We start from the raw sequence: 18,657 nt of genomic DNA, 5'->3' as shown, positions 1-18,657 counted from the left end.
CTTTGATGGCACCTGTATGTATGCTAAACTTAGTGTTTGTGCCATAACTATGTTGCCATGGTCAAAGCCAACTTTCCAAGAGTGGTCAAGCATCCTAAGCACTACAACGGTCAATGCAGAAAATAGTGTTTTCATTAGAAAGCAAGAAAGCTGTGTTTACCCAAAGTTTAGTTTTTATAGTTTCAATTAGGCCTAGCGTGGCGTCATTTATAGCGTTGCCTTGCAAGCAGTTCGAAAGCAGCCCTTACGATTCTTCCTGCATTAAAACACCCGGCCTATGGCCAGAACTTTAGAGACATGACATAAGCATTGTCAAACGGGAATGAATCAAACCAAGTCAACGCAGGTCAGTTAAAATGAAAACCTTTGTTGGTTTTATTAGCAATGTGCAAGAAAAGACTGCAAGTTTGCACAATATTAAAATATACAATGGGAAATGCTCAAACCAGGATGTTTTTTTTTTTTTCTAAACCAAGTATGCTATATCTGTATATACTATAAGTTGTGCCATGTTCAGCGTTGTATGCACACACTAAATTTAGCGTTCACAATTTTGCAAATTCAACATCAGCCTTCATCGAGCCTTGATCAGCATAAGATTGCACAATTCTGGGAAGGTCAATCAAATTTGCAAGCGGTAATCTAGCTACCATCCTGCACCATCTTTACGTGTGCCGTAAAGGCTAGAAGCAATGCTGGCTTGATCATCTGTTTGGTGCATGTGCTTTCTAAGAGAGTCACTAACCAGGCTCACTCGAATCCCCATCAACTTAATTGGTTCTGGATGCTTTGCACACTTGGAAATATTCGCGTTTCATCGATTAAGCGCGTTTTTTTTCTAGAACCCGTGGTATCTATGTAGGAGAGGATGCTCTTATATAAATTAGACGTACACCTACCATTACAATTTACCCTTTTTTGAATTTTTTCTTGGCCCAAGTGGTACGTCGAGGGTGGTTAGAATCGAGAAAATGCGGTATTCGCATTGCGGAGCGCTCATCCTCACCGCGCGCGCATTTGCGTGCTTCGTTTAGTGCACGCAATAGCCGAAATTCCGATTGGACGTTCACCAGGCCACGTCACGTACGCCTTACCCAGCCGTGTTTTGATTGGGTTACGACGTGCATATGATATGTGACAGGTGCTGCCATGAAGCTAGCTACATTTTCGGCGTGGCCACCCGAGATCAACATCGCGAATTTCAAAGCCAAAGTGGCGCTTGCTGTGAATCGGCAAAATTTAGCTGCTGCACGTACACTGTCCCCTCGCAGACTTTTTTGAAGGCGCAGCATAGGGACAATTAAAAAAAAAAACGCGCAGCGTGCGCATATTCAGCAATCCAACTAAAAAAATGATCGTCTGCAGCGCGCAACCTTTCGGAAGAATGAGTTGTGCTTTGCGAACGATGAGAAAAGGTCGAAAACAGGGCATTGACTTCTTCTCCCCGAGCACTCCTGGATGCGAGTGTCCAAAGACACGGCCAACACTTGGGCCGAACATCTGCCGCTTCTGCGCAGTGCGCGTGGCCCGGGCCCGCTCTTGTACGCCGCGCGAGCGGCCGGGCGCCTTCCGCGCGCACCCCCTGCCATGACTTCCGAGTAAATTCCGGAGGCACACGAAAACACGCGGCAGCAGGTAAAGGGCAAAGTGGCCGCTTGTGCACCACGCTGGGCACGGGTAGCGGCTCCTTTACTTCTTCCTGCGCCGCTGATTTTTTGCTTGTTTCCGTCGCGCCCGTCGACTGCAGCCCCGCCGCCGCTGCAGCAGCCAGCAGCAGCAGCAGGCGAGCGAGCCAGGCGGCAGCCGCCGCAGGGGGAACGGCTGGCAGCACCGTACAGCGGTCACGTGACCGTGGGCCATTTGGCTATTTGTGCGAGCTAAGATGGCCGTGGTCCCGGAGCAACCATACAACGGTTCGGTCCCACCTTTGGGACTGAACTCGCCGCCTGCAAGCTACGATCAGGATGACAGGGTTGCACTGTCCGGCGAGGTAGGCCACTTGCGCATCTTGGCGCCCCGGCGGCGAGCATTGGCGGCCGCGGCCGCCGGGCGCAGCGCGGCGTCGACCCAGCAGCAGCGCTCGTTCGCCCCGACTACCTTCCGAGGTCCCGAGCGCTCGCGTCCACGGCCCGGGCCCGCTCGGAGCGCGATCACCCGTGCACATACACGGCTTGGCTCTCCCCCACGCGATGCCGGGGTCCCCGAGCTCCGAGCGCTGCTCCCGAGTCCGCCAGCGGCGCGACAAAGGCGGCCCCCGCTGGAAGCGCGCATGTCATTCTCGCCGCGGCCGGTCTTGTTGCCTGTGGTGTGCTGCGACCGTGGGGAGCGGTGTGTGTTCCGCGTGTTGTGCGAGTGGTCGTGGGACCTCGGATCGGACGCGGCGCTTTTGCTCGGCGATCGCGCACGCTGGCGGGGGCACGTCGCAACCGTCTGTCCGCGCGTGCTAGGTCCCGGGCGACGCGTCCGTCGCGTTGCAGCCGAGTTCGAGGCTGATTCCCCCCTTCTCCCACCCTCCCTCTCGTCCATTTTCACGATAATTGTATCACTCGCCGAGAAACGGCGATCGGGCGTCCAGGGACGGACCCAGTGCCGACCGCGAGTGCGATTATTGAGACGCCTTGAACCGGCCCGATACGCGTCTTGGGCGAGCGCCGTGTCGGGGGGTGGTGGAGAGGCCGCGGTGACAGAAATGCCCCTTTGTCACGTACTGTCTGCGAAGGTCCACTGACCGAGCGTGTACGCGTTCGTGCGCTCGCGTCGAATGTCGCTTCTCGGGGCCCAGCCGGCCGCGACGCATCTCGCGGCGAAGCGTTTGTTTACCAGGGAGAGACAGGCCCTCCGGGAAAGTCGTGGTGCTCGGCGGACCATTCGCTTCGCGCCGTGTCTGTTTTCGCGCATGGTGATCGCTTTCTCGTGCAACGCCTTTTCCCCTTTGCGTCGTCGTAGTGGCACCTCGGATCGCTCGTCGCCGATCGTTCGTGCAATGAACAGCGACGCGGCCAGTGTAGCAGCACCCTTGGCCGAATTAATCCGGCTCGCCCGCCTGCCACTTGCACACGCGACAGACGACCTTGCGAGACGCGTTTCAGCTGCTGCCCGTCGCATCAGCACTTCGGCCTGGAACAATCCCCGCGTCCTTGTTCCGTCTTTGAGAGCCGTCCGTTTTGTTTGCGCATCGCCGCCGCTCACGCCCTTGTGGCATACTTCGCGCATCGTGCATTGCAGCGACTTGCACTGCTGTTGTCAAACACGGTACCGCTGTGCACAAAACTTCCTTTTTTTCGTGCTGACCGGTAACGTATCCTCCCGTTCCGCCAATGAAGGTTATTGTTGCTTCGGTGTTGCATGAAACAACCATGCGCCTAGAAAACCGTGTGACTGGGGATGTCACAATGTTTTCGTCAGTAGTTGTCAGCCGCCTCGCGCTATGTTGGTTTTTTTGTGATTGTTGTTGTTCGGAGTCTTGCACTGGTGCAACACCTTTGCAAAGGAAACAGGAAAGGCAGTCCAAAAAGCGCCCCGAGTTGGGCGATAGCCAGCAGCGTTGCTCGCGGCTTATCACGCGCGCGTTTTCTTTAAAATTCGCCTTGCGTAAGCGCGCCGCAAGGCTGCAAGTGCGTGTATAAAACAATGTAACAATTCGCAAAAATACCGCGAGAGTTATTGCGTGCACTGCCTGCTTTTGATTTGCTCGATTGTGACTTTACTGAGCAAGCGCCTGATGCAACAAGCTGCGATTAGAGCGCTTTGGCGATTGTTATCGGTGCAGTTGCTTCCTTATTACCGATTGTCTCGTTGTTCAAAGGATGATAAGGTGCGCGCATAATTAAGGCTAGCTCAACACGCACAGCCAGGCTGGTTGCCCATAAAATTCCTTTTCAATCAATGTTGAAGGGAAAAATTGAAATGAAGAAAGCCGTCAGGCATCCCACCTTTCACGCCTCACTCACCAGGATGTTGTGCGTGTGGAAGTAATGCCAATAAATTCTTTAAGGGCCCATGAAAACAAAATGGAAGCGTGGTTCATTCAAAAGATTGCCTCATTAGAATAACACTGACACCACTTGTAATACAAACTTCGCTCAAATAAGCTGTATCTGAGCACGAGGTCGCGGGTTCGATTCCCGGCCGTGGCGGCCGCTTTTCTGATGGAGGCGAAAAGCAAAAAACGCCCGTGTGTACGAGATTTCGGCGCACGTTAAAGATCCCCAGGTGGTCAAAATTAAACCGGAGCCCTCCACTATGGCGCGCCTCATCGCCTGTGTTGCGTCGGCGCGTTAAACCCCACAATCAATCAATCAAATCAAATAAGCTGTATAATGAGGAAGACAGAGTTTGGGTATGCGACACCTTAGCTCATTTCCCGCAGTGGAACCTATGACGTGTTATGGGCAGCTCGTTGCGATGCTGAGGTCGACAAAATCAAACACTAATTAAATAGAGATTTAATCGTGCAGAATGGGGCTATTTGCGCTATAATTTATTGCATATTCATTTTACAGCAGTAAGAATGGTGGGGTAATCAATGGAAGCTTAGGAACGCACTTGCAAATGTAGAAGCACCAGTGTGCACTGCTGTTGGTAGTGCGTGCACTATGCTTGTTATAGCTACACAGCAGTCTGGCGCTTTGGGGTGGTCTCGCACAACACAGGCTGATTGGTGTTAGCGATACTGTCTTACGTGACCCTGTTTGTCGAGCATACCCCATGTTTCATGAAGCGTTTACTACCTGCTGTAACAAAAATAAGTCGAGCACAAAATCTGGTCAAAAACAAAGCGAGTGCGGACAGCGTTATCAAGCGCCATCTGGGAGGACGGACGACAGTAATATCCTCGCCACACAGCAAATTTAACGTCATTCCCGTCTAATGTTATTCGTTCGACTTAATGCCATTTTCTTGACACGCTGCTACACGGCCCAAATTAATGTCATTTGGAAATGACGGCAGTTGCAATGGCTAAAAACTTGCGTATAGAAAATATTTTACTGGGCGCTTTAGTATTTACGAAAACTGAGCGAAAAGAGCTGAAACACGTTTACTGCAATTTTGAATGCACTTTAAGCAGAGTTACAGAAACTTATTGAACACGATTAAACATCATATAAACAAACATGGCCGCTGACATCCACCACACCGGCTGAGGCTGGCCTGGTAGCGAGACTAGTAGTTTTCTTTTCTACAACTCTGTTCGCCTTGTATCATGAATAAATAAACGACAAAAAAATTATACGCATGTAAAGATATATCATAACGCTACTAATGCTTTAGTAATCTGTTTTGGGTGGGCATTCCTATTGAGTCTGTGGTGTCGAGATAACACATTTGCTGGCAGAACGCAGCCGAATGGTTCCGCAAACTCGTTCGGTCCCTAATGCCATTTTGATCGAATGTCATTACATTTTCTCGTGTGGCACCAAAATAATGTCATTTTGAACGGATGACATTCGATGCAAATGACATTAAACTCGCCCTGTGGCAGGGGTATAAGCAAGGCAGCAAAAAGCTATTTTGCCACTCACTGCAGCCTTGGTCAGCATACTAACTTTCGTTTTAAATACTGGCCCTGGATGCGTCATCGCTGATGTCATGAAGCACACAATGCAGCGGAAAGATTCAAAATTTTTGGTGAAACTGTTTAATTCCTCAGTGAATAAAGTGTCGTTTGCTAGCGGAAAAGCACTGGGGGCGCTATAAAACAAGAAATCTTTCAACTAAAACAAACTTATTTGTCTTCATAGTCCCTTAAGGCCTAAGTTACGGGATCTGTCTTGTTGTTCCACAGGCATGAATATTTAATTTGCTTTGCTGTGGTAATTAAATTTAACAAGTTCCCCATACCTCACGTTCTTGACAATAGATAACCTCCGTTAAATCTGCACTCTGAAATGCACGAGGTATTTAACAAAAAAAAAAAAAAGCTCAAAAGTTTCTTGCACATTTATAGCAGAAAAAAATTTGCATTCTGTTATTTGTTATATACCAGGAAAGCTTGGCTTTAAGCGAGCTTAAAGCTAAATAAAAAAGGTACATTACCAGTGAAGCCAAAACGGTTTCATTGCTTGGGGACTTCTGCTACTTTGGATGATTGAAGTGGCGCTTCGCTCGTAAAATGAGCTTAATATTACAATTGGGGAGGATTAAGTATACTACAGGTTCAGGAGCAACGGTTCTGTTATGCGTAAAATTCTAAAACGCATTACCATATTGGGGTTCTGTTATCGTTATGCATAATAGCATTACGCAACGGTGTATGGCACGTGCCTTGCACATAATGCCTTTCGGCATATTAATGCCAGTGGACAGTAATTACATTACTCTAGAGATCGTCTCCTCTTCTCCCCCTTGTAAGAGGCCTCTCGTAGGCACCGAGGAAAGAAGGAAAATTTGCAAGCTCTAGCGAGTTATCACACTAGAGCAAAAGCAAAAAGCATTTATCGTGCCAGGTCTTGCCTTACGACAATAGTTGTCCACCCAGTAGTGGCTGTTCTTTCTCGCCTTACTTTAAAGCGACCTTGAAGGCAGAATACAAGTTTGTTTGAAAGACTGCCACGTGAGAACAGAACTTGTGCCAATTTTAGTGCCAACTCCAAACAATTAAGCTAGACGATAGGGGAAATGTTTGAAAGAGTGGCGACTTCCCTATGATGTCGCCGAGACTATACTCGGTTACAACTCAAGAACGGCACCACCTCGGTAGTGTATCACTCCGCCAGAGCGCCGGACCCGTGACGTCAGTGCGCGCGCGTTTTGAAAGGGGTTTGCTACGAATGCGTGATATCGTTTGCCTTGTCTCACGCAGTTTGTTTGTCGTCACTGGAGTCGTTTAAAAGCATATTAAGTCCAAAAATTCACGGCAACAGCTCACGCCATGTTCAAAATATCCCCAGTAACGCCCTACTTGCGCCGCGTGGAGAAACATCCGGCTACGGTGATAAGGCACAGCGGCAACTTCCGGTGCCGTTCTTATTAAGTTGTCACCGAATATAGTTTGTGTTATTGGCGGCTACTGACAAGTCACTGCGAATGAACACGAATGCGCTACTGCAGTGGTGCCTGTGGTTCCATTTGATCATGTTCCAATGATGTTATCGCGCGGTTAACACACCGATTATTTTGTTTTTGGTATTCCCCCTACAACATCACTGCTGGCATTCAGTAGTGCCAGGTTTGAAAGTTTGTGACTATTAACGCTGGAAATCGACATCCGCAGAGTCGAGAAGGAAGCTGAGTGAGTAGTCAGAGGGTAGTTGTTTCGTACAAAAATAAAGCTGTGTGTTGTGTTCATGGTCCCTTTAAAGTACACCTTGCCGCCTTTGGAACTGCGGTACAGTTGCCTTTGGTGCCCAGTTTCGAAAAGTTGGGGATTGTTGTGTAGCCTGTTTCTGCACAGCCAGTATTGAAAATAAAGTAAATGGGCCGTGATGTTTGTAGAATGTCGCATTAAACTGCAATTCTGCTTCTTCTCCCAGAGGCTGGGCCGTTGGAGATTGTGAACTTTTAAAATTGTTCTCCGGCCTATGCAGACTTCTTGCGTAGGCTGGAGCAAGAAGTCTGGATCAAAAAGACCTTTGGCAAGACCTTGGCGAGGTCTTGCCAAAGGTCTTAAATGTTATCTTCCTGCTTAAACTTCAAGATTAGAAATCTCGGCATGTCGCTTAAAAACGGACTTTTCACTTTGCCGATGTGTAAAAAGTCGAGCAACAAGAATGGATGCGAGAAACTAAACGAGTGGTAAATTTCTGTCAATGACAAGACCTCGCCACTGGTGGGCAGATTACAAAAGTCGGAGTTTTTCGTTGCCGTGGAGCTCATGCTCGTAAAAAATAAAGTAATAAATAACCACGCCTAAGAGGTCTTCAAGATGTACTCGCCGTTGTGCGGTCTTCTCGCAGCTGAGTATTTTTTAAACGTGCCTCACACAATGCACGAACGGCGACGTCTTGCAACGTTAATTGTCAACACGGAGGCCACTGACCCCGTCTAGGTTTTTCTCTGAATTGCGGTTTTGTAAAGGGTTCGCGCGTGCGTCGCACATTTGTCGTTGGGTTGGTTGCGCGAGGCTGACGGATGGCCCTTTCTCTGAGGAACCGCGAAGACAGCTTTGCTTTATTGAAAAGATTAAGCAGTTCATACCTGGCTAAAATCTGCCCCGAGGAGGGTATGTTTTAACGAGCAGCAGATTTCAAATTTCCCGTTACGTGAAGTGGTAGTGAAAATTTGTCCCAGCAACTGTTCGCACTGTGTGTCCCGAGGTTCATGGCCGACGGAACGAGGGTGCCCCAAAATGTCCCGTTCCATTTAAATCTGATTTTGAAGTCTTGTTCGAGCGTCTGATAGATTTCACTGAAGATCTGTATCCTGTTTTTTGTGGGAAGACGAAAACCTAAACGGTTCACTCACTGTGGACCTGCTTACAAAATCAGGGTTTTTCTCTGTAAAACTATAATTTAGTACATTTTCTGGTACCGGTAATTCAGGGAATTTTGGTGTCTCTGAACTTCTCCTGCGGTGGCTGAACTGTCTTTTCCTTTTTCCCCAATCACTGGCCCCAGGTACCATTGGTTGAAGCAGTCTGTATTTAAAATTACGGTCGCATAGTTTTTTCAAAAGTTTTACATTCTCCTGTCTGGCAGGGATGTCCATTTTTCGTTTTGGATTTTAATCACCCTATTTGCTACTGGCTGTCGGGCTTTTGCTGATTCATTCGTGCATAAACGGCATGGCCATGGATTCCTTGCACAATGTGAGCAATTCAACTGTTGGTGCAGGGATCATTGAGCTATATAATTGGAATCGAAAACCAGAAGGCGTTATGGTTGTAAGAAAAATGGTAGCCGTAGTTGCCGCTTACGACTGTAAAATATGCTGCACATACTATACTGATCTTGAAAGCTCCTCTGCTGCTTCAAGAGCCTGCCTCTGAATTAAGGTAAATTTTTTGTAGCATACTCATTTGTTTATTGCCTCAGCACTGGAAAAGGTAACCATTTTTAATTCCATCCGCAATTAGATCAAATTTCAAGCCTACAGTTCTTTCTAAGCTTGTGGTGATTTTTAATAACATCAGCCAACCTGCTGCATCAAGGATGTGTGATTTTGCTAGTGTGGGAAAGTCCCCATGGTGTCACCAGCCGTCCTTACATTTTTTTTTTCTTCTACTTCTGAATTATACAGTTGAATAATAAATGCTGTTTACACACTCGTTTAATTGTGTCAGTCTTCAGAATCGGAATGGAGCAAAGTGTTGCCTCTATGGTCCCTTTGAGGGGTGACGCCAGCATTTTTGTGAACCTTGGCAAACTTTCTGCGCATCCTGTTTTCCTCAGCACCGTTGGCGATGTTCAGATGACACAAAACGCTGCATCACCCAAAGGGCCCCTGTCGACCAAGTGTTTTGTCCTAGGCACCACACCCTAGCTCCAGCTAGATTCAAGACGCCATTTCAATTAAGAATTGAGATGGCATTACAAAAGGCACCCTCCCGGGCTACCTTTTGTGGTCTTTATCATTCTTAACCTTCCTGCAAAAACGTTAATCCTCCTTTGGTGTGTTTATGAACCTCATAAGATGTCAGACTGGGATCTCCGCATAGACACTCTGCTTCTGCTTGTCTGTTTTGTTTCTGTAGGTTTAAGTTTAGTAAGTGCGCACAAATGTACTCCAAAGAAATTCTAGGCAAGCGCAGAAATTTTGTTTGTTGTTGCATGCATAAACTTATCTGTTCTCAAGCATATCAAGAATGTTCTCTGCCTCCCTTGCCTGGTCATTTCCCCCCCCCCGTTAACCTCTTTCCATGTCCACCAGGACATTTCAATGAATGCAAAAAAGAAAAAAAACTTACACAAATGTTTCGCTTATCAGCTGAGCAAATCCAATTGTTTTAATACCCGGTGGAACAAAATAGTCCGAGCATTTTGATTTGTTAATGTGGCTGCACAGGCACTTTTGGAAATTCAGTAGCATCCCTGAACCCTGTCTGTGTTCCATTAAAAACAGCACGTAAGACTGAGCAGAAATGCAAAGCACTTCTTCATACACATTATGTGTCCATATCAACAAACTAACATTATGTCTCCATATCAACAAACTAGCGTGGCTTTGCTTTGTTTTATATGTTGGAAGCTAAACAAAATCAATGGCACGTCTGTCTGCAAAATGGTGGTACTGTTGTTATGCCAGTAACATGTGGGGGCTTGCTAAAATTTGTCGCTTGCAATATCTATAGCCGGAAAGCATCTATCGTGCACCATTAAAAAAGAGGGTCCTTTGAGACAAAGTATAAGTTTGGTTACTTAAAAAGGCTGCCTTTTTGCAGAAACAATGCTTCCAATTTTAGCTCGAACTTCCAACAAATGATCGGGTTTCCAGCCACTTTCTGACGACTTTGCTATGACGTACCAGAATCCTGCTTGTGCGAATCGATAGTGGGATTGTAGTGTAGCCTTTAGATATGTTTGATGGTATCGCTGCAATGCTTGCATGCAGCTAACATATTGATAACTATATTTCTAGGGCTGGCCTATGTTACGTCACTGTAGCGCAAAATTTAAAAGCTGTGTAATATCGCTTGCCTTTTGTTTTTCCCCCGGTTTTAAAAAATGTCTTTTGCTGCAGGAATAAAGCTGGGTGAGTTAGCTAGTTCTTTCAACTTCACCAGAGTGTAGGGCTATCAATACTCAGCTCTACTAAAGCGATGAATTGTTATTTTTGCCAAGAGTTAAAAACAGAAAAAACGCCATTAGAAGTGGGAATGTCTACATGATTACTAAGGAATGATCTGAAAACCATCAGGCAGATGGAGAAATTATAGAAATTCTTCAAGATTTGGTAGCACATTATGTGAAAATTGTTGATAGTCGACTTTTGATCATTTTAGGTTTGTTGAAATCTGAGCAATGTATTAGGATTTGAAATGTATGTCTCTTGAACCCCCTGTACCTCAACTACACATCCACATGACACTGGCATTAGCTTGTGCGGTTGTGTGCAAAGGGCTGACAATCCTTGAGAACATCATCATACCTCAATTAAATTAAAGTTACTGATTTTTCCGTTTCCTTCCTTCCTTTTTAATTTTTTTTCCCCTGCGAAACACATCGGGAGGCAGAGAGAGGGCATTTTATTTTGGTGCTCTCGAGTCCCTTCATAAACACAAATTGCGGTGATGAAATTTTTGTTAATACTTTGTATGCTTATCTATTCAGCATCATGTTCCCAAACCTTCTGCCTTTTACACCTATTCACTGCACCTTAGCTTAGAACTCGGACATACTGGTGGCTCAGTGGCTAAGGCGTTGTGCTGCTGAGCTCGAGGACGCAGGTTCGATTCCCGGCCACGGCGGTGGCTTTGCTGATGGAGGCAAAAAGCAAAAACACCTGTGTGTATGAGATTTCGGCAGATGTTAAAGATCCCCAGGGGGTCAAAATTAACCCGGAGCCCTCCGCTACGGCGCGCCTCATCGCCTGCGTTGCGTTGGTGCGTAAACCCTACAAACAATAAATCAATCAACTCAGGCACACTTGCGTCCGGTTTGAGCGGTTACATGGACCTGCATTGATCTACAAGCACACCACGCATGGTGCAGTGACAGTTCAAATGGGTGGTAACCTTGATGAACCAGTAAAATATAGTAAAACTGTCAACAATGCTGCGAATTTCAATTGTTCCAAAACTAGTAGTAGTTTCCTTTGCACCATGTGCAGTTTGATTGATTGATTGTAGGGTTTAACGCGCCGACGCTACGCAGGTGATGAGGCGCTCCATAGTGGAGGGCTCCGGATTAATTTTGGCCACCTGGGGATCTTTAACTTGCGCCGAAATCTCGTACACACGGGCGTTTTTGCTTCTTACCTCCATCAGAAAAGCGCATGTGCAGTTTAACTATCAATGGTCAGAAGGACAGTTTTATGCCTCAGTCACACGGCAAATGTAATGTCATTCAAAGCGAGGCGACATAAACCATAAATGACATTCGGTTTGGCCATGCAGGTTTACACTGCCAAGTAAATGTCATTTGGTAATGATAGCGGTGGTGATTAGGAAACTTGCAGAATTACAAGATAATAATGTAAATGCGTCCATCATATTTTACGCTTTTTACTTTTAAAAAGCAATATGAATTAACATTTTAAACGAAAAAAGTTCGCTCCCGGTTTGGCGACACTGTCACAAGCCGAAACAAGCAAGCAACAAATCCGTATATCAGTACCAGCAAACGTTGTGGAGTTTTTCAAAGGTGTCGTTTGTCTTTCTTTTTTTTCCAACATAAAACAATACGCGGAAAAAGTATTCATTTACTGGTAGGTTTTAGGCACAGTGCCCTACAGTTTCTTATTAAACTTCCATGTTTAGTGATGGACCACTTCTGTCGAGGCTACTCATTCACTTTGGAAGCTATTGTGAATGTGTTCCCCGAAGTCGTTATATCCTCGAATGTCATTATTATTCTCGTGTATTGCCGAACTAATGGCATCCACAGCTGATGTCGTTCACTCTAAACGCCTTTAGGTTTGCCGCGTGACAGGGGTTATTAGATCGCAGCCTTCTGCACCTGCTCAGTTGGCGACATCGTGTATTGCTCTATCAAAAGCTCTCTCTTGACAAACGCCATAATTGCGAGCAGAGGAAGCACTATTGAGGCAGGAGAATGTGCAAAAAAAAAAAACATACAAGGTGCTGATACTTGTGTCAAAAATATGTTTCTACTGGTGTGTTTTTCAACGTACTCGTGCATCTTAGAGTGCGATTGGGGAGAATTTGTGCTGGCGCATACTGGTCACTTTTAACCGGCTTTACTGAGCACACAAGACCACTGGAGGCACAGGATCGCCTCCCAGCTAGTGAAGGCAGAACCGTCTTCTGTGCGCACTGCTGGCGCCTGTCGGGTGATGGGGTGCTGCTGGCTAGTGGCATCATGGCACTGGCTTCTCACACTTGTAGAGCGACAGGATGCGCAGTAGCGGACCCCTGATTATTTTTATTTATTTATCCCCCCCCCCCCCCTCCCCCTTGTAGATTATGCTGTGTGCCTGGCTGCAGCATAGATATGTGGCCTTGCGTATCGGGCTTCCGTTTGTCGGGAACTGTCCCCACGTCAACCTCCTTCCGCTCGATCTGTCCTGTGGAGTATCATAGCGGCTTGAGCGTGAAGCAAAGCAAATGTGGGGCCGCTTGCTATTAAAGTTTCGTTTGAGGCCCGGTTAGCCGCTAATATGTAGGTTCTGGAGGAAACGGATTTCGCTATAGTCGTCCCACTGAGTATCCTGACCACGTTCCTTCCATGGGGGCATTATTTCTGCCAGCTGTAAGTTTGTGACCACGTGCAGTGTCTGTTCTTTGCCTTCATGAGAAAAAAAAAAAACAGCCCCTTGGGCTCAGCAGTTGTGTGGGACGTCGGGACGATTGGTGAGGAAGTCTTAAAGAATGCCCCGCCCCCCTTTCTCTCTTGCGTTTTTTATTTTTGGAAATAAACTGCCATTGCTTATTTCTGCCGTAGGAAATAGGCACTTCAATGAATTATGCAATGCGCCCACAAAAAGTTTGCGACAATTCAACTCTTATTTACTTCACTCATTCTTTTTCGGTCATTGTTTTTAAAGTAGTACAGGGCTAATTGCGTTTTGTTCTTGTTTGCTGAGAATGCGGCCTTTCAAAGATCTGCCTTCCCCGTGCATTCTTAGTTCGTTCAGTTAATTCAAACTAAAAATCATGTGGACATGCACAGCTGGTAGAAATGTAACCAGGCCAGTAAATCTGTAGTACTGCAGTCATGGAAAGAACTTCTAGTCTGCTTTCTGGGTGATTTATGTCATGTCATCAAGCTAATGTCACTTCGAGTCTGACTCGCTGCTTGTTATTTTTGCGTGGTTTTAGCCCGATGCTCTTTAGCCCACACAATTACTTGCGGGAAGAGGGAAGCCCTGTGTGGCTTTCTACTCGCATCATGACCAAGCCCACAACCGGACTGCTTTAAAAATGCTTTCTCCCGATTTTGTTTCGAATGAGGTCTGTAGGTGGATATAGTTGATGCCACACCACTCAAGTTAGTGCAAGAGCCTTGACCAGTCAAAATAGATTAACTCCGTGTTGATGAACAGTGATGGCTTAGTGCAATGGCACGAAACATAATTGCAGCAGATCGTCACATGGCAGTGCTTTTTTTTTTTTTTTTTTCATTGTTATTATTTTTTTAAAAATGTCCATGCTGGTGGCAGCTGATTGCAAACAGCTGAGCGAGCATTTTTAGGGGCGTGTCAACTTTGTAATGCATGTCGGAAACAGAAAAGTAAAAGTGGGCCACGTTTACTCGTTGCCCTCTAACTTTCGGGTGTGTTCTTTGAACGTCAAGATTGGGACGTGCGAAAGCTCGACAGAACTCCGCTGTCTGCTGGCACCATTTTCAATTTTCATTACCTCCCCTGCTCCCTCATTTGCTTGATGAGCCTGGTTCTCCACGCCAGCTTTCCTAATTGAAAGGTGGTAACTTTCTTGTTGCTCAAGGTTACCCAGTTCTTCTGGATATGGTGAAAACGTTTTTGATGTGCAATGTTTGTGTTAAATGCCTCCTGCCATTGGTTTCTGTTTCGAAAGGAATGCGTGCTGAGTTTGTGAATGTGTAGAAAATAACCTAAGGCGAGTGAAGTCTCCCTCACCCCCCCTCACCCCCCTTTTTTTTATTTGTCATTTAAAATAATGGACGAGTGGCAGTTGTCATTGGTGGGGGCACATTATAATGTTGCTTCTTCATGAGGGAGATGTGAAAGTAATGGATGTTCCTCCTCCTCCTCCCTTGTCCACTGTACAGCTAAGGAACATCCGGAGCATGATCCGATTGACGAAGGAGAATCTGGAGGCGCTCAACGCCAAGTTCTCGGCCTACCAGCACCCCCCGTCTATGTACATACTGGTGAGTGGGGGGACGACACTGGTGGCATTGCTTCATGTTCCCTCAACGTGCAAAATGACGAATAAGACCAAAGGCTGCCCTGTACTTGAGTAAAAAAAAAAGAAAGAAAAGAGTGTCACCCACGAATTGCTTGCATAGTGGAAACCATGAAATTAAGACCTAGGGGAAAAGAAACAAAACAGGACTGATATGCATTGCACAATTGACTGCTATATTGCTCATAAAACATTAATTCTTATCCCTGCATAATGAATGCATTACCACATGCTTGACCAGACGAATGCAGCCAGAAGAGTTGCTTTTTGGAAAGCACGCTCGTCACTCGTCTTATTCGGTTGACGCACCGAGTCGCGGACAACAGTGTGTGATCTTTGAGCGGTAACAACACGTTTGTTGTGAGGATGGAATCGAGCCAGTCACAGTTTTGGTAGTATGCCAACTGAAAAAATGTAGAGAGAATGCAGTGGAGGTTGTGATAATGCAGGCATGAAATCAAGGGTTGGATGGAAACCCATCTGGTTGGGAAACCACGTGACAACAACAAAAAACTGACACCGACCACGAAAGTTGCTAAAAACAAAGGTGTTTTGGCATCATGGCGTGGTGCATTTCGGAGGGAAGCCGCACAACAAGGTGAAGCTTGTGGGTTACCCACTCTCCTGTTACGGTTTTTAATTACAGGTGCGGATTATGCACATCAAAGTACAGTACTGCACTTGATTGATTGAAAGCTGCAGTGACACTTTTCACACTAAAGGCCAAAATCCAGGAAGGACATGGCTGCACACACCAAGACATTACATACATTATCCGGGATCCTGTTTACTGGAACTGCCCCTCCATTTGACAGATGTGTGCAAAGTTGTACCACAGAGTGTCATATAGGTTGCTGCATGTGTTTTTAGTGGTGCAGAAATATTCCGGACTTTCTTACCGAGGTACGTACTTGAAGCTGCCTCTGGATTTCGATCTCCATTGTCCGCATTCTATAACTCGTTCAGTAGAGTGCCAAACACATCGTGATAATTGTGGTTGAGGCCAATGATCTTCCTTTCATACCATTTTACTGGCAAGCCTACTGAGCAACTGTAGATCTTCCCTCAACCGTAGAGTGATGAAAGTCGGCAACTTTGTTGGCCATTCAGCAGGGAGATGGCCGTCACACGTTTAAAGGTTCATTAAAAGCTTCCTGCTTTGTAACTTGCACCAGCACAGACACACTGCTATGCTGCTCCAGTGAATGGCTCTGCATACTCATATAAACATACAGCGCTACTTAGGCGGGGGAAAAACAAAGAACAAGGGCTAACATAGACAGGGGCTGGTAGTTATTTCTGAGGTGCTTGAACAGTGCGGAAAGGCGCATATTTTATGGTTGTCACGCGTGGATCCAAATGTTGAAGGTAGAGGGAAAAAAGACACATGAAAGGCCTTTCACTCCGCCTTCTTCACTTTGTGCTGTGTATACCAATGAGGCACTTTGATCATCGGGCAGCTTGTGCCTTGCTTGCTTCCGGACTGGGTTGTATGCTGGTGAACTCCCAAAGCAAAATATCCCCAGTCCACTTCTTTTCCACTTTCTATTTCAATAAATCAGTCACCACTCTGCCTGAATGTGGATAGGGGTTGCTTTGAGGCTCCCCTCGCATTGTTCCGGTGGTTCCCCCCTCCCGTCCTGCAGGAGTACCAGGATTTGACGGGCCGGCTGAACGAGTTCCAGATCCGGGAGCAGACGCTGATGGACCGCATCTGCACCATGAACGGCAACTGCTCGCCCACGGACCACGGCGGGGACACGGACACGGAGGACTCGGCCGCCGCCGCCCGGCCGTCCGCCGCCGCCACGGGGCCCTCCTCGCACGGGGCGGCCAGTGCCGGGTCGTCGGAGGTTCCCCCGCGGTCGCCCATGAAGTCGGTGGTGCGGGCCTTCCTGCCGAACCAGCAGCGCACGACGGTGCAGGTGCGGCCGGGCCAGACGGTGATGGAGGCCCTGTCCAAGGCCATGAAGCGGCGCAAGCTGACCACCGAGATGTGCGTGGTGTTCCGGTGCGGCAGCCGGGCGGTGGTGGACTGGGCGGCGGACGTGGCCGCCCTGTCGGACGAGGACATCTCGGTGGAGATCAAGGAGAAGTTCCCCGTGACGACGAGCATCTCGCACAACTTTGTGCGCAAGACCTTCTTCTCGCTGGCCTTCTGCGAGTGCTGCCGCAAGCTGCTCTTCCACGGCTTCCGGTGCCAGACATGCGGCTACCGCTTTCACCAGCGCTGCGCTTCTTCCGTGCCCAAGTTGTGCCAGCCCCTGCGCGTCGAGAGCGACTACTACAAGCAGTGAGTCATTCAGGCCCTGCTCCGCTTCTGCTCTTCACGGAGGTGCCTCGGGGTTGTTATTAAGGGGGGCCATGCAGACAAAGTACCGGTTTGTTTTATTCAAAAGATTTTGTGTATTGTGGTGCCCCCAGTGCTTGTGCAGAAGCAGATGATGCTTTATTCACTGACAAATTAATCAATTTAAGTTAGAATTGTGATTCTCCCGCCAAATTGTGTGTTTTCGTGACGTCTACAATAATGTTGTATGTACTGGGGAGCCTTGTTTACTGTTAATCAGCCTAGATAGTGCCACCGTGCTGCAACGGACTGTTTTCTGCCTTGGTTTTTGGCCATATTTGTACCTGGCTTGCCTATGTTAAGGTCGAAAATAATCGTTTCGTGAAACGTGGGATTCGCTCGACAAATATGGTTGCGTAAGACAATGTTGCATACGCCAATAGGCCAGTGTCGTCTGAGACAACCACAAAGCACCGCAGTGCTGTGCTGCTAAAACAGCACAGTGCGCGCAGTACCAACAGCAGCACGCATCAGTACTTCTATGTTTACGTGTACTTTCATAACTTCCAGTTTACCACACCATTCTTACTACTGTAAAAAAATTGTACGCTAAATGTAAGCGCAAATAGCTCGTTTTGGCAAGCTTACAAGTTCTGCCTAATTTGCGTTTGCTTTTGCCGTCCTCAGCCAATCGCAGAGCTGGCACACATGACGTCATAGATTCTGTTGCGGGAAATGAGTTAGTGGGTCGCACGGCCATGCCCTTTCTTCCTAATCATGTAGCTTATTTGAGCGAAGTTTACGTTAAAAGTGGTGTCAGTATGATTCTAATGAGGCAATCTTGAGGCGACTGCCATGAAGTCACAAGGGTGGGTATTGAGATGAACTTCCAGTGCGTCATTAGGCTCTGCCGCCTTGTTTGCAGTCGGTCCTCCCAGATGGCGCTAGCAAACTGAGCTGCGGACCGTTTTCCGCCGTTGCTTTGTTTTTCACCGTATTTGTCCCTGTGTTACAGTAGAAAGTAATCGTTTCGGGAAGCATGGGGTATGCTCGACAAACAAGGTCACGTAAGCCAACGTCACTTATGCGTATCGGACAGTATCGTGCAAGACCACTCCAAAGCGGCGGACAGCTGTGCAGCTAAAACAAGCATAGTGTGCCCAGTACCAATAGCAGTGCGCATTGGTACTTCTGTGTTTACGTGTACTTTCGTAGCTTTCATTGTTTACCGCACCATTCTTAAAGCTGTAAAATGAATATGCGTTACTTTTAAGCGCAAACAGCTCGTTCGGCAAGCTTGTAAGCCGCTTCTAATTTGCCTTTGGTTTTGCCGGCCTCAGCCAATCGCACAGCTGGGCATATGGCATCATAGGTTTTGTTGCGGGAAACGAGCTAGTGGGTCGCACTGCCATGCCCTTTTTTC

At 47.2% G+C, this 18,657-nt stretch overlaps 1 protein-coding gene across 2 annotated transcripts in view; it reads left to right on the top strand.

The window, feature by feature from the left end:
- The first annotated feature begins 1,761 nt into the window (after window positions 1–1,761).
- The window catches only part of Raf (serine/threonine kinase raf oncogene), a 40,284-nt gene continuing 23,388 nt past the window's right edge, over window positions 1,762–18,657 (top strand). For both annotated transcript variants that reach the window (XM_077684342.1, XM_077684341.1), the window contains exons 1-3: window positions 1,762–1,990; window positions 14,808–14,909; window positions 16,591–17,237. In XM_077684342.1, coding sequence (XP_077540468.1) covers window positions 1,883–1,990; window positions 14,808–14,909; window positions 16,591–17,237 — 857 coding nt within the window. In that variant the 5' untranslated portion in view covers window positions 1,762–1,882. The remainder of the gene's footprint in view (window positions 1,991–14,807; window positions 14,910–16,590; window positions 17,238–18,657) is intronic.

The sequence above is a fragment of the Haemaphysalis longicornis genome, unplaced genomic scaffold, assembly GCF_048455015.1.
Source record: "Haemaphysalis longicornis isolate Haplotype H1 unplaced genomic scaffold, Haemaphysalis longicornis Haplotype H1 scaffold_9, whole genome shotgun sequence".
NCBI lineage: Eukaryota > Metazoa > Arthropoda > Arachnida > Ixodida > Ixodidae > Haemaphysalis > Haemaphysalis longicornis.
The sequence above is the reverse complement of the archived record's forward strand: the minus strand, read 5'-3'. Positions and strand labels throughout refer to the sequence as shown.